Source organism: Arachis hypogaea, chromosome 19, assembly GCF_003086295.3.
Source record: "Arachis hypogaea cultivar Tifrunner chromosome 19, arahy.Tifrunner.gnm2.J5K5, whole genome shotgun sequence".
NCBI classification, from domain to species: Eukaryota; Viridiplantae; Streptophyta; class Magnoliopsida; order Fabales; family Fabaceae; genus Arachis; species Arachis hypogaea.
The window spans coordinates 147646025-147660148 of record NC_092054.1 but is presented as its reverse complement, the minus strand read 5'-3'; the positions used below and the strand labels follow the sequence as shown (position 1 = coordinate 147660148).

The window sequence follows — 14124 nt, the reverse complement described above, 5'->3', positions numbered from 1 at the left end:
ATTGATATTACATGCTGGTCATAAATTGTTGCTGCAGTTGGAGTTTCATTAAAAAAAAAAAAAAATCTTGTGAGCTTACAACGATTCATGGTCCTTTGCCAAATGAGAACATTGAGGTGCTCCTACTAAATCGTTGCACTAATCAAGCAATTTATGAATTAATGACTAGTGAGGGTATTAAGATTATTGTAAACATTTAAACATCCAAGTCAACAACACCGCATACCAAATTGCCTTCTCACATTTTCTGAAAGTAAAATGATCCTTCACAATAATAAAATTAAGGCTTTTCATAAAACTTCTGTTCTGTGCTTCCAAAATAAACCACTCTCATTCCAAATAAACATTTTTCTAATAGTAAATGATTTTATTATTATTCATGTAGCAGCAACATAATAGCAGAAACAGTATAAGGCAAAGGTGAGTATATTATATAATATGAATAAAATTGTCACCAAACTTCAAGGTAATTCATTTATACAAGAAACTGGGGAAATTACAGTATACAGAAACCTATAGTACAATGCAGCCATTGCTACAACAGAATAATAAGACACTCTTCAGATTGAAAAGAAAACCAATTGAATTCTAACCCCAAAACAATTGAATCTAGTACCTGTACCAAAATATTCTTTAATATTACTTCTATGTAAAGATTAAATAATTAGTGGGATGATATGAAATAAATGCTTTGATTCAAAACTATTCAAAATCTATCACTGCCTTTGCTGGGGCTTTTGTTTTCAGGATCATCTCTTTGTACTCGTCTTCAGGATTCGACAAAGAAACAATGGCACCTCCAGCTCCTATTGAAGCTTCACCATCATGTATAATCACCGTTCTTATGACAATATTAAGATCAAATGTCTGGTTATACGAAAAAAATCCGATACAACCGGAGTATATACCTCGAGAACAACTTTCAATGGAATCAAGAAGTTCCATCGATCTCAACTTTGGAGCACCAGTCATCGAACCACCTGGGAATGCAGCTCTTACGCAATCTACTGCACTGGCGTCAGACCTCTTCTTCCCACGAATGGTGCTCACCATTGTGTGAACAGTTGCATACGACTCCACATCCATGAGACGTGGCACATGTACAGATCCTGGATCACAGACCCGACCGAGATCATTCCTTAGAAGGTCCACAATCATCAGATTTTCAGCTTGATCCTTTTCACTGAGAGAGAGGAAGCCAGTTAGTTCATAACATATTCACCCATCTTCGTCTTAAACTACCAGCATGTTAAGATTTCGGATTCTGTTAATTTAAGAGTTTAATTTTCTTGGACAGCATAAGTCTATAGATAAAATATTCTGAACTACATACACAACTTCATTTGCAACCAAGCATAGGTCATCACACATTTCAAAGAGTCTTGATAGTTTTTCAAATCACAGAGGCATCAGCTAAACTCCGAGAATCAATATATCACATGACAAAACAACTTTCGAGAAAGTGAGAAACCATAGTTTAAGCTGTAGTAGCAATATTTCAGGATATGATGTTGAAAAGACCTAAATAGTACCCAGAGAAAAGTGGATCACCTGAGTTGCAATTTCAATTTGAGTTGCTCATCTTCCTCGGCGGTAGCACCACGAGCTATTGTACCCTTAATGGGCTTAGCTTCTAGGATATTATTTCTATCCAACTGCAAGAACCTCTCAGGGGAAGAGCAGCAAATACACAAGTCTTCCTTCGGAAAATTAAGCCACGCAGCATAAGGTGCTGGATTCCTTTCTCTCAAATGAAGATAAAGTCCAAGAGAGTCTAAATTCTCGATCGGTTTCCTCATCTGAGTTGTGAGGCACAACTCATAGCTTTCTCCATCTTTAATGTATTCCAGGCACTTCTTTACATCCTCAATGTACTGCTCTCTAGATTTTTCAGCTGCAAAACCGGCCTTTTGTGAGGAACAAGTTAGAGGATGAAGATACTGCTTTTCTGACCCCATTATCTCAGAGCCATTTAAGTTCAGAAGCTTCTCCTCAGCATCATCCAACCACTGTGTCATGCTTGAGCTTTCTTCATGTATAGCCAATATATAAACATTGTCAGTTTTGTGGTCAACAGCTACAAGGCTGTCGACAAAGAAAAAACAAGCATCTGGAGTTTCGGATTTGTGACGATTAGATGCGACGCCGCATTCACTTTTCAGGTTATACCTGCATCAGAGGAAATTAATAGATGAGAAAGAAAAGGTGATCACATGCACAAAAAAAAGAGATCACAATTAGAAAGGCACTTGAAAGAAAACAATGCCATTGCTTAAACTAAGCATTTAGTTACTCAGTGTAGACATACAATAGCTTTGAGTTTACCACCTACCCGATGTAACCAACATATCCACCATGAAAGTCAAATGGCAGACCTTCGTAATCTTTTTCATCATAGTGATATGATTGAAGCTCCTGCCAAATGAAGAAGGCAATATATTTACATGAGAAGAAAAAAGAACATATTGGATTATGATAATTAAATAAATAAATATAGACCTGTTAATATTGGGAAGATACAAGTCTGTACAAAGAAAAATACAAAGTACACAAATGAAGGCTGTTCAAAGAAAAATTATACTTTTTTGTCTCTGCTCAGTTTACTTTATCCTGCATCCTACATATCCCTTTCTTCATTTCTAATCAGAAGAGCAAAATTCAAAGCCATATATGGCATTTTATTGGTCTAAACCACAATCATGCACATTAAGGATCTTTATTATGTATGTCATATCTACATATTTCTTGTTTATTAATTGGGATATACACATTCTCTCGGGAGAAAGAAGTTTCATTGGAGAAAAAGGGGACAACATTGCAAAGGAAGGGCAAAATATCCTCCAAAAACCAAACCATAGAAACTAAACATGACAAGTGTCAAGGACCAACTATCTTGAAATCTTAAGTTGTTGGGCAGGAGCCATTGAGCCAATAGTGATTTTATATCTCTAGTTCTCTACCCTCTAGCACTCTCCTTCAGAATATAACTTTTTGGCATTGAAAGATAGGCGTGTGGGCCCATTTTTACCTTCTGCTTGAATTTGACTTAATTATGGTACATGGAGATGATAAGGATAGTATTCCTAATGAAGACTCTGATCCTATGTCAAGATCCTATGTTCTAGAAACCTTATGCAAATAGAAAAGGATTAGGCATAGCCCTATATCTCTTAAGGTACAATAAAGAAGTTGATCAGTTCCAAGGTACATCTACAAACCTTGTTCAAAAAATCAAAAAAACCTTCTTCCAAGAATCTTGTTTCAGTGGAACCTTCACAACTTTCCATTGACAAGTAGCCACCACCTTTCGAACACTCATCACTGGAAAAATAATGAAATATACATTATTTATCTAAGAATATACCGAAGAGTAAAAGGTATGACCATTATAATGGTAAATAGAAAGGTTTTTTCATGTCAATGCATCAATGCAGATAACTATGACAATGCATGATGCATAAACTGAAACACAATGCATGATGATGATGACGATGATAGAGAAAAATAATCTATAATAAGGAAGAGAATATATGAAAAGGGAAGAGATAATTACAAAGTAATTTAACAGTAAAGAGTATAAATTTCAAACCTTTGATCAGATAATCTGAAAGTCAATTGCTTCCAAAGTGGTCCACCTTTTCCTCCCATGAATGAGAAACGTGCTCTTCCCTAATTAGGATGGCAAGAATAATGTTAAATATAGAACAGTAAGTTGCGGTGGAAGACATGGCATATAGATTAGCACAGATGATGAAATGCAAGTTGTATAGAAATTAGAGTTTCATGATCCAAGTGAGAAAAGATCTACCATGTGGAAGATGATTAGAATAAGAGCTTTCTGTTACTTATCCAAAATCACTTAAAAGGAAAGGAGAAAGAAAAACCAGGAATTCATATAAAAAATACCTTCTCTGTGGAAGAACTATCCAACCAGAAAGTGTTTTTAGGTTCACGTCCAAACAACCCACAAAATATACCTTTCGCACCACCGACTTGACTAGCCAGGTGAGTGTATTTCCTCCATTTCAACTTCAAACATTTTCGATCAGTTCTTGCATGATGAACATTTGCAATGTTGAACTTTTCTAAACAAGTCATCTCAGCATTATCATCTACCATATGTCGATGACCATTAACTACCTTATTTAGCTGATCAACTTTACTGTTCTCTGAATTAATACTTCTATATGAATCTCCACAATGTCTACTAGCACTTGAAACCTGCATGTGTGCTAAAGAAAGTTTACTGCTCAAGTAAATTACATAGAACTCAATGGTAATAAAAATAATAATAAAAACATGGAACATGGAAACCATGTTACAAAGATTTGAGTCACTTTGGCATGACCGACATACTGGTTAATATTTGTAGCACACCACGCAAGAGGAGTGGCCACACAAAAATAACTTGATAAGCACACGTGTCAGAATGAATTTGCATTTACATACAAAAAGTTCTTCAGTTTACCGTAAGAATGAACATGTTTTTCTCTGCTTTGTGATGACTTGTATCTCAGCCAATACTCATTTGTAATATCTCTGAAATTCTTGAATATTTGACTTCCATGGAAGGTTGCAACACTCTCTGGATGAAACTGAAGGTCAAAAGTGTTGAGTTGAACATAGTTCATAAAAAAGATTAAAACAATAAAAACAGAGACCGACATTATAATTAAACAATGTCTGTACATAACACCTGCACGCCATAGTGCGGTCTTGTGCGATGCTTGATCCCCATAAGAACTCTTGGACTTCTTGTTGTTCCATTTCCTGCTTTAGGTGAAAAAGAATCAACGAAGACATTTTTCTCTCTCTGTGTTCCAAGAGCATTGGAGATGTTATGATCCTTCGGCCCAACAAATGGAAGTGTGCTCGAGGAAGACGTCCAAGCTATTGGAATGAGCACTTCAGGAAGTGATTCAGAATCTATAACCAATGAATGATATCGAACCACCTGAAATATGGGATAAAGAAGTATTACTACTGCTGGTGGTAGATCAGATAGATCTTGTTCAACTTTTGACAAGAATAAAATGAATTAACCATAAACTGCAAGGGACTAATTTACGTTAATAATCCAATCATGGTGCACCATACGTAATATTCTGATATTATCAACAAATTATCTAACTGCACAGCCATTTTTTCACCCTGAAATCCAGATTATCATAATGACCTACAATATGGGGCATTTGGTTTGCGAAATGTTCTAGTTTCTAAATGCAACAATCTTTGGTTAATATTGACTAACTTTTATGTCTCAATTATGAATATGATAACTTCAGGATTGAATACTACGTGAATATTTGAATTCTTTAAAATGTTTGAGGATTCAAATTCATAATCTTTAGACTATAGTGGCAAACATACCTTGAAACCTGAATTCCTGCCAGATGGTATGCCATGAAAAAGCTGGCAGCCGCCATGCTCAACTTCACTACATGGTAGAAAGAGATAAAATGCAACAAAGAAGTAAGGAATAAACATTATACCTAATAAATGACATTTTAATTTAGGTGAATTCATCTTCCTGATGATAATAAGTACATAATAATACTGAAAAATCAGCATACAAATTTCTGAATTTTTGGGTCATACCTCAAACGCCCATGGATTGGTTCGGGCGCATGGACAATGTGAGCTCCATGAACATATCCCAATGCCTACCAAATCATATCATCAAAAAGATGAGTAACAATATTAACTTTAAGATACTATGTAGCAGTAGGTAACATGTGAAAACACACCAGGATTTTACAAGAGAAATTGGTGAATAACTCCATAGCTAATATCAATTATTTGTGGACAATGATTAGTTTACCATATTATCAAACAATAGACCATTATATTGGTCCCGGGGGGCAAAATCAAAGCATAAAGTAGGAGAAAATACCTGGTGTCCGAGGCAAACACCCAAAACAGGTATATCCCAGCATTTATGCAGTAGTTGAAGACAAATACCTGACGCATACAAAATCATTTCCTATTAAGATAAAGAATCTCGACACCTCATAACACAAAGATCAACACACATACTACATTAAAATTATAAGATTAAACTATGAAAATTATATCTTTTAAAAACACATATAGGCATAGTTATACCGACAATCCATTCTTTTGAGGATATTTCACTTATATGGTTAGAAAAAGGAGGTGTTGAATCTGCAAATTGGGATTTTGGAGGGGAGGGGAAGAGAAGGAAGGGTTTGTAGCATAAAAATTCATAATTTGACACCACAAACCTTTTCTTTCCTTCCAAAACCCCAACTCACAAACAACCCCCTAAAAAAAAATAGAAAAGTCAAAAGTGTATCTGTGGGAAAAACTGAAGTAGCATCCAATGACAATATACAAATACTCGTCTAAGATGATGAAGTCATGCATAAAGACCATCAATCAACAAGTTTACCAACTTATTTTTCGGTTGCATCTTCTAGAGAAGTAAATGCATAATGGGAACTCCACAAAGACATCCATGTTCTCACCTATATCTTGTGGGCATGCTGGAGAACCAGGTCCAGGCGATATTACAATGTTATCAAATGCATTTTCTTCATACAAGTAATGGCTAAGTTCTTCCCATATCCAATCATCATTTTGGATTACCACAGGAGGGACTGGCAAAGTTAAAAACAAAACCAGCTGTTTATTTTGATTCTTAATTACAAGATAATTCATTTCTAAACAAGTGGGAAGCTAATTATTCACTCCAGATATATATATTTGAATCTATATATAAAACAGCAATTCTAAGGAGAGAATCTAATGATTGACCATTACAACACTACCATTCTGCAGGTTCAACTTGAAATCACATCCACCTTCAAAGGAAAGATAAAAATGGCATACCTCCATTAACAACAGATAACTCCTGATATATATTATATGTGTAACTGTCATAGTTGTCAATCAACAATGTTCTCACAAAATCCGGCTTCTGTAAAGGCAAAGGCACCTGTAGCCTTTTCTTTCTTTTAAATGACTCTTCTAAGTGACTATGCATCAATTGGCAAGATATAGTCACATTCTTTCTATCATAGTTCGATGGCTGCACATCATCTTTCTTAATAAAACAAGAGACTCTCACCGACGGTTTGAACAAAAGAAAGTTCACATTTGCATATTGAATGTCTTCACTTGTTGGACAAGTGAGCTCAGAAGGCAGCAACCGCAGAGCAAGGTTCATTTTTCGTATTGAAAAAGTGTCCGAAAAACTGGATTGGATTTGAGCAAGAAGCTGCAGCCTCCACACCACTGCCAACACCACCTTCTGCAGATGAAATATGCATGCAAAATTCTCAGTCTATGATCTAAGCTCTGTGCTCTGCGCTCTATTCTTTTATGTCTTCTAAACTCATAAAATGTCACAAACTAAGTGTTAAGTTCATGTCAGTGTACACCTATCAATTAACGAGCAATTACATGCAAAAACCAGTTTTTGATCACATCATAGCAACTAATAAAACATGTGAACCTCTAAATAAAGTGAACATATGGAGAAAAAAAAATGAAGTTTGAATGGGAAAAAAGTGATTTTGAAAACAGCCCAGAATGCATTTCAACCTGAAAAATGAAGAACAAAGAAACAGAGGCACATATGTAGTTGTTGATAACTAACACAAACACAATTTTGTTCCTGCTATTTTGGATTATATGGAATAGAAGTTGCAGATTCAAGAGATCACAAAGGGATACAAAACTCAATGAGCCAGATCACATAAGAGAAAGAAAAAGATGAAAAGAAACAGAAGAAGAAGAAGAAGAAGCTGAAAGTAACAAATTGGATTTAGAAACAATAAGCAAGCAAAGAGAGAGATGAAATGAAAGAAGGGAAAGTGTGGATACCAAAAAGCGAAAAGGAAGAAGGAGGAGAAGGAGATAGATACCGCAGTTTACGGAAGAAGCATGGTTGAAAGAGATGGTGGCGAATGGTGACAAAGGCGGTGAGGATTCGGAGCGGGTGGTACAGGCGTACAGCCGTGCAGATACATGAAGAAGAATCAAATCACCTCACTTTATTCTATATATTGTGACCATGCCACTCAATTTTTTTTTCCCCTTACGATCATAGTATTTTTTTTCTTATTCGTGAATAAAGAATTCATTACAAACTAAGTGCGAAAGTTTTAAACATTAATGACAATGAGTAATAGCTCAAATGGCATAGTCTCCCCATATTTAATTAAGAGGTTACGGATTCGAGTCTCCTATCTTTGGTAAAAAAAAAATTTTAAACATTAATAAATTTATTTACAAAAAAGAAAAATTATAGTTATATTTATGAAAGATGAATTTTGTATGATATAATTATTTAAATATTAAAAAATTATTTAAAATTTTTAAATTATTTTTTTTAATTCTAATCTCAATACTTTTTTTAAATTTCAATTCTTTTTTATTCTTTTCATAAATTTCATCATTTTTATCATTAATATCACCACTATGATCACTATTAAGTATTAACTATTATCTTCACCTTCTTTTTTTCTACTGTCATAATAATATCACTATTACCACCAAACTGTATTATGCTCCATGCAAATGAGAACACTCTTGAATCTATGACACCTGGATTCTTACATAATTTTACTTGATGTACTATTTTATTTTGAGTTTGTCTTTCTGACACATTCAAACACTCCTAAATTTCATTTTATCTGTATTTATTGTTGCTGTTACTCTATAATTTCTCTCCGACGTAACTACAATATTTATATTCATAGTCAGCCCACATTTTGAAAAAGAAGATTATTGCATAACAAGATAAAGAAGAAGAAGATCGAGTGAAACAGTGCTATTTTACTATTGTTATGCTCGATTATCATTATTGTTGTTGTTGTGACAGTAAAAAAGGAAGAAAGTGAGATTGATGGTTGGTGACGGCGATGATAATGGTGTTGGTGAAGAAGGTAATGAAATCTATAGAAAGGATAAAAGAAAGATTGAGATTTGAAAGAGGGATGTTGCGATTAGAGTTACGAAAAATGTAATTTAGAGTTTTTAGGTGATTTTTTAGTATTTGGTTAATTTTGTCGTACGGAATTCATTTTTTATAGATACAATACAACTATAATTTCTCTTTTTGTCGTGGATAGATTTGTTAGTATTTAAAACTTTTATGAATAAAAATAATAGTTTACGCTATGAAGTATTTTTTTAGTGACTACGCTATGAAGTGTTTATATACAAAGAAGGTGAGAGCATTAACATAATTTATTATTTTTAAATAGCAGTTAATTTTATATTTAAAAATATAAATTAAAATTATATTGTTAAATTATTAAATTAAAAAAATTGAATAAAAGAAATATTATAATTTTAAATTTAAATTATTAATATAAATTATAATAAATAAATAATTAAAATTTAGTTAATTAACAAAAGAGGTAACTTTTCTTATTTAATAAAAATATTTAAAAATAAGTTATTTTTTATTATTTTGCTTGTACAAATTAATATCTAAACATATTTTGTGAAATATCCTAATATATAAATGTGTAAAATATATTAGATTTAAATTTAAAAATCTTCAGTCATTTGTTATTATTTTTAATTAATATAAAAAATTCAAGAATTTTATTTATACAAAAAAATTAATTATTAAATTAATTATTAGTAAAACAAATATTAAAATATAAAATATATATTAAAAATAAATTATATTTATACACAATATATTACAATTATTTGTGATTAATGTTTTGAGTGCATCTAACATCTTTAAAAAAAATTATTTTTACTAATCTAATAATATAGATCAACCCCTATTAAATGATAAAAAAGTTACAAGGCTCAACTTTGATGATAAAAATGTCAACTTTCGTATCCTACTTTATTAACAAAATTTTCTATTAAAAAAATTAATAATTTTAAATTATTATTTTTAGAACATTGATCGAAACAATAAATATAAAAATTACAAAAAGAATATTATTAAAATTTTATAAGCATAATTTTTTTAACTACTTTCTTATTAACAGGAAATAACAAAAAATATTTTCAGTTCCTCTAAAAGTCCAGTTATTTAGTAAAAACAAATATTTCAATTAATCTATATATAACGTATAATTTTAATTGTGTCTCTTGGATGTTTTAAGAATTACTCATTATTATTATTATAAAGTTCAGAATTATTATGGCTACATTTGGCAAATGTAGGAGCAAATGAACCAGTTTATCGTTATCTTAAAAAATGTTGCTGACTAAACAAATGGCTATTATTAAGACTCACCAATATATATATGTTGCCAGTGAGGTTGAGTATAAAGTAATTGGGGTGCTAAATATTAATAGAATCACCATATCTCTCATAAGCCATCACTATAGTTGTCAGAATTAGATCCAATTGATTCGACCAAAAAATCGATCACAAGAACAGTCTAATTAAAGGATCTAATTATAGAAAGAAAAAAATTTATTTGGACAGATTTGGACTAGTCAATTTTAACAAAAATTGATAAAGTGATGAGTTAAGTCTTAAAATAGTCATTGAAGTTATATTCGAATTTTAAAGTGGACTCTAAAATTAATAATTATTCTATTTCATCTTCGAACTTATACTCCGAAACTCATACTAATTCCTAAGATATTTTCCGTCCATCAGAACCCTAAAACGACGTCATTTTGTATTATTAAAAAAAAAAAAAGACTTGAGCCTCCTCTCTCCCTCCCCCTCCCCTTCCCCTTTTCCTTCTTTTCCCTTTATTCTCTGTTTCTTGACTTTTCGTCATTACCTCCCCACCGCAAACGAGCCACCGCCAGTGGACACCTTCCTTTCCACCGGCGCGGACCTCCAAAGCCAATCCATTTTCTCCACAAGCTTGCTGCCGGCTGCCACCACTCTAGCGCCGCCGTCGAATCCAGACCACTGCGACGTCTCCCTCTGTCATTCCTTCCCAAGCCGCCAGCTGCTAGCAACCCCAGAGACCACCACACCACTCCTTCTTCTTCCCTCCTCTTCACATTCTTCTTTTCCTTGTTTTTCTCCTCCCCTTCGGACAAGACTAGCCAGCGTTGCTACCACCCTGCACCGCTGGCCTGTCCCTTCAGCCTCATCATTACTCACAAAACTCAACCCCAACCTCTCCTTCCAGCTCGCCAATCTCTCACTGACACAGAAAAACAGCCGAATAGAGGATAGCCCTTCTTCATTCCAGCAAGAACATGGTACAAATTCAAAAGGCTTATCATTTTTTTTCTTTGTGTGTTTGATGAAGAAAGCAAGAAGCCCAAGAAGCAAGAAGTGCTTCTAAGAGGTGAAAGATGCAGACTTTAGAGAAAAGGGAAGTAAAGTTGAGACGGGCATTGGTGGGTGGCTAGAGAGGGATGCCAGAGATGATAGGAAAAGGGATCATGAGCGTTGGGGAAGGGGAAGGGGAGGGGAGGCTCTGGGTTTTTTTTTTTTATATATATATAATACAAAACGATGTCATTTAGGGTTCCGATGGACGGAAAATGTCTTAGGGACTAGTATGAGTCCCGGAGTGCAAGTTCGAGGATGAAATTAGGTAACTATTAACTTCAGGGACCACTTTGAGACTCGAGTGTAACTTTAGAGACAACTTTAATGCTTAACTCCGGTCGTTTAAATAACCCGGTCGATTTGATATTTTTTTTTTTTGAAAATCCTTATGGCCTAACCTAAACGATCGAATCCCTCTCTCTTAATCTCACTTAGTATATATCTCAGCCTTGCCCTCCAGAGTCCAGAGGCACCTATTCAGTGTCTCACACTCAAAAGACACCACCGGCCACTGCCAATGTATGGTTGTTGCCACGATCGCCAGCTCTTCTGCCTCGTCTCATTGGCTCTTGTGTGTCTCCATCATTGCTCCATCTATGGCTTGCCTGCACTATGTCGTCACGTCTCGTTGCTCCCGTGCATCTGTTGTTGACGTAGTCGCGTCCTCGTCCAACGTGACTCGCCATCACTACTGCTTTTCCCCGTCAGTCTCTGTTTCGCCGTCGCCATTACATAGTTTGGTTTGTCTATTCTTTGCCCGCATTATTCAAACAAAGCATTATTTATTTTTTTTGTTAGTTATTTATTGGATTATAATTTGATTATCTGAGTAACTAATTAATGATATTAATTATAAATCTATTTATTTTTTATTATTGTTGACTATAACTTGTTGAATAGAATTTATTGATTTTTGGCAATTTAATAGCGTATAATATATATATATATATATATATATATATATATATATATATATATATATATATATATATATATATATATATATATATATATATATATATATATATATATATATATATATATATATAATGGTGGATTGTTGTCTTTTTTTTATTATTGATGTTTATGGTTATTTTTGTTGTTGTGTTATGTTGTTACTGTGAATAGAGTATGAATATCATGAGCCATTGTATGTTGAAGTTGATGGTAATTTTATTTAGGCTATGTTTTGTTTTCTGTGTTTCTTTTTCTCTTAGATTTTTAAATGGTAACCTTAAAAAAATAATCAATAATAATCAGTTTCAATATTTGTATCTAGACATATCCTGTGATTAAGAGTGGCAAATGTGCTAACCCGTCCCGCCCTGCTTAGTAAGGTGGTCTTGAGTTCCATTTTCGTCCCGTCTAATGGCGAGTTAGCGAACTAATCCCGCTAATTATCTTTTTTTAATTATTTTTTATTTTTTATTAATAAATTATTAAATATTATATAATATATATAATTTCACAACATTTTAATAAATTTATAATTTCTAAGGATATAAAATAATTATAATTTTTAAATTCACAAATATTAAAGTCTTTATAATTCTAAATATATAATAAACATAATCATCAACATTGTAAAAAAAAATAAACATTATCCAAAATATATAATTAAACATTTTCAAAAGATCTTTTTTTGAGTTATCTTTTTTTAAAAGATATTATGAAAAATTAAAAGTAATTTTATATTTGGATATTTCATGTAAAAAGATCTTTTTATCTATCAATTATGTTTGTGTATAACGATATAAAAGTACTTTTTTGTTTATTTATTATATGAAAAATATCTTTTTTTAAGAAAAAAATATCTTTTAAAAAAATGTAAATTACAGCTTTTCAAAAAAGATTTTTTTATTTTTCTAGTATTTTTATTTTTACTCCTAGAAATTTGTCTAACACGCTAAAAAAAGATTTCTTTTATTAAAAAATTTGTTTTTATCAAAATAATAACGCCCAAACAAGCACATAGAACATAATTCAAATTATAACTTAGAACATCTTCACTTATCATCTTCAATTACAAAAAAAAAAAAAAAAACAAAACGACGGGCCCAAGGAAGCCCTCCCCGCACCGCCGAAACCCGCCAAATTATAACTTAAAACATCTTCAATTATCATCTTCAATTATGAAGAAGCATATTAGACTATATGAGGGTACCTCTACTCCAGATGTCAAATCATTTATTCCAATTTTGATCAAGGATCCATACTTCATGATTGACAATCTCTCTCCTTCAACTATTACAAGTAATATTTGTTATTTGTTAATTTTTTTTTTTGTTTCTTCTCTTTCTTTTGTACTTTGTGTGTGTGACTGTTGTGTCTTTCATATTAGTGTTTTGTAGACTTAAACGCTAAGTGTTACAAACATTCACCTTTTTCAAAAAGAAAATCTGATGATTCTATTGTTATTGTTGAAATGGTCAAGCATGATAAAATACAGGGTTCAAATATTAAAGTTGTAAAGAAGTCTCCCAAGAAACCACCTATGCCTCCATTGATGCTATCCTTTTACTAGTTTCTACTAGTTCAGTCTTCTATTGTTGATTGCTATATTAAGTCATCACAATCTCCTGATACCGCTAGCTTAATTGGGGATGCTGTGAAGTGTATGTCTCATCGCCTTTTGGGTAAGATGAAGACAATTCCCAATGCACATTCTTATCCCGTGAATGTAAGTGATGAGAGCTCCCAAAAAGGGGACAATGGAGACTTTCCTAATTTATTTGCTTTTGGAGATGTCCTTGATGATGGTACTACTCAAAGTGTTACTCAAGATAGCCTCCAAGCAGTAGCGAGTAGTAAGAATAATGTTGGTATTGAGGCAGGTATTATATGCAAATAAATCTTGCTAGAAATGATCATCTACTCAT

At 32.8% G+C, this 14124-nt stretch overlaps 1 protein-coding gene across 3 annotated transcripts; it reads right to left on the bottom strand.

The window, feature by feature from the left end:
• Positions 1-410: 410 nt before the first annotated feature.
• LOC112775018 (aminodeoxychorismate synthase, chloroplastic) lies at positions 411-8043 on the bottom strand. Of its 3 annotated transcripts, none has more exons than XM_025818486.3 (14): positions 7890-8043; positions 6853-7273; positions 6489-6620; positions 5894-5961; positions 5599-5663; positions 5371-5437; positions 4697-4954; positions 4469-4595; positions 3907-4232; positions 3590-3669; positions 3219-3321; positions 2333-2415; positions 1552-2169; positions 411-1183 (listed from the first exon to the last, which is right to left on the bottom strand). In XM_025818486.3, the coding sequence occupies exons 2-14, from the start codon at positions 7187-7189 to the stop codon at positions 703-705; spliced, it is 2745 nt and encodes a 914-aa protein (XP_025674271.1). In that variant the 5' UTR covers positions 7190-7273; positions 7890-8043; the 3' UTR covers positions 411-702. The 3 variants fall into 3 exon arrangements, with proteins under 3 accessions (XP_025674271.1, XP_025674274.1, XP_025674272.1); XM_025818489.2 differs by having other exon boundaries at positions 7849-8003; XM_025818487.3 differs by lacking the exon at positions 7890-8043 and adding an exon at positions 7567-7856.
• Between the last annotated feature and the right edge of the window lie 6081 nt (positions 8044-14124).

Bases quoted from the DNA above. Each gene is read 5' to 3' on its own strand.
- LOC112775018 (XM_025818486.3), bottom strand. From the start codon at position 7,189: ATGAACCTTGCTCTGCGGTTGCTGCCTTCTGAGCTCACTTGTCCAACA. The intron at 5,962-6,488 runs GTGAGAACATGG...TGTATGCGTCAG, and splicing joins AGCATGCCCACAAGATATAG to GTATTTGTCTTCAACTACTG. The intron at 4,233-4,468 runs GTAAACTGAAGA...AACTTTCTTTAG, and splicing joins AAAACATGTTCATTCTTACG to CACACATGCAGGTTTCAAGT.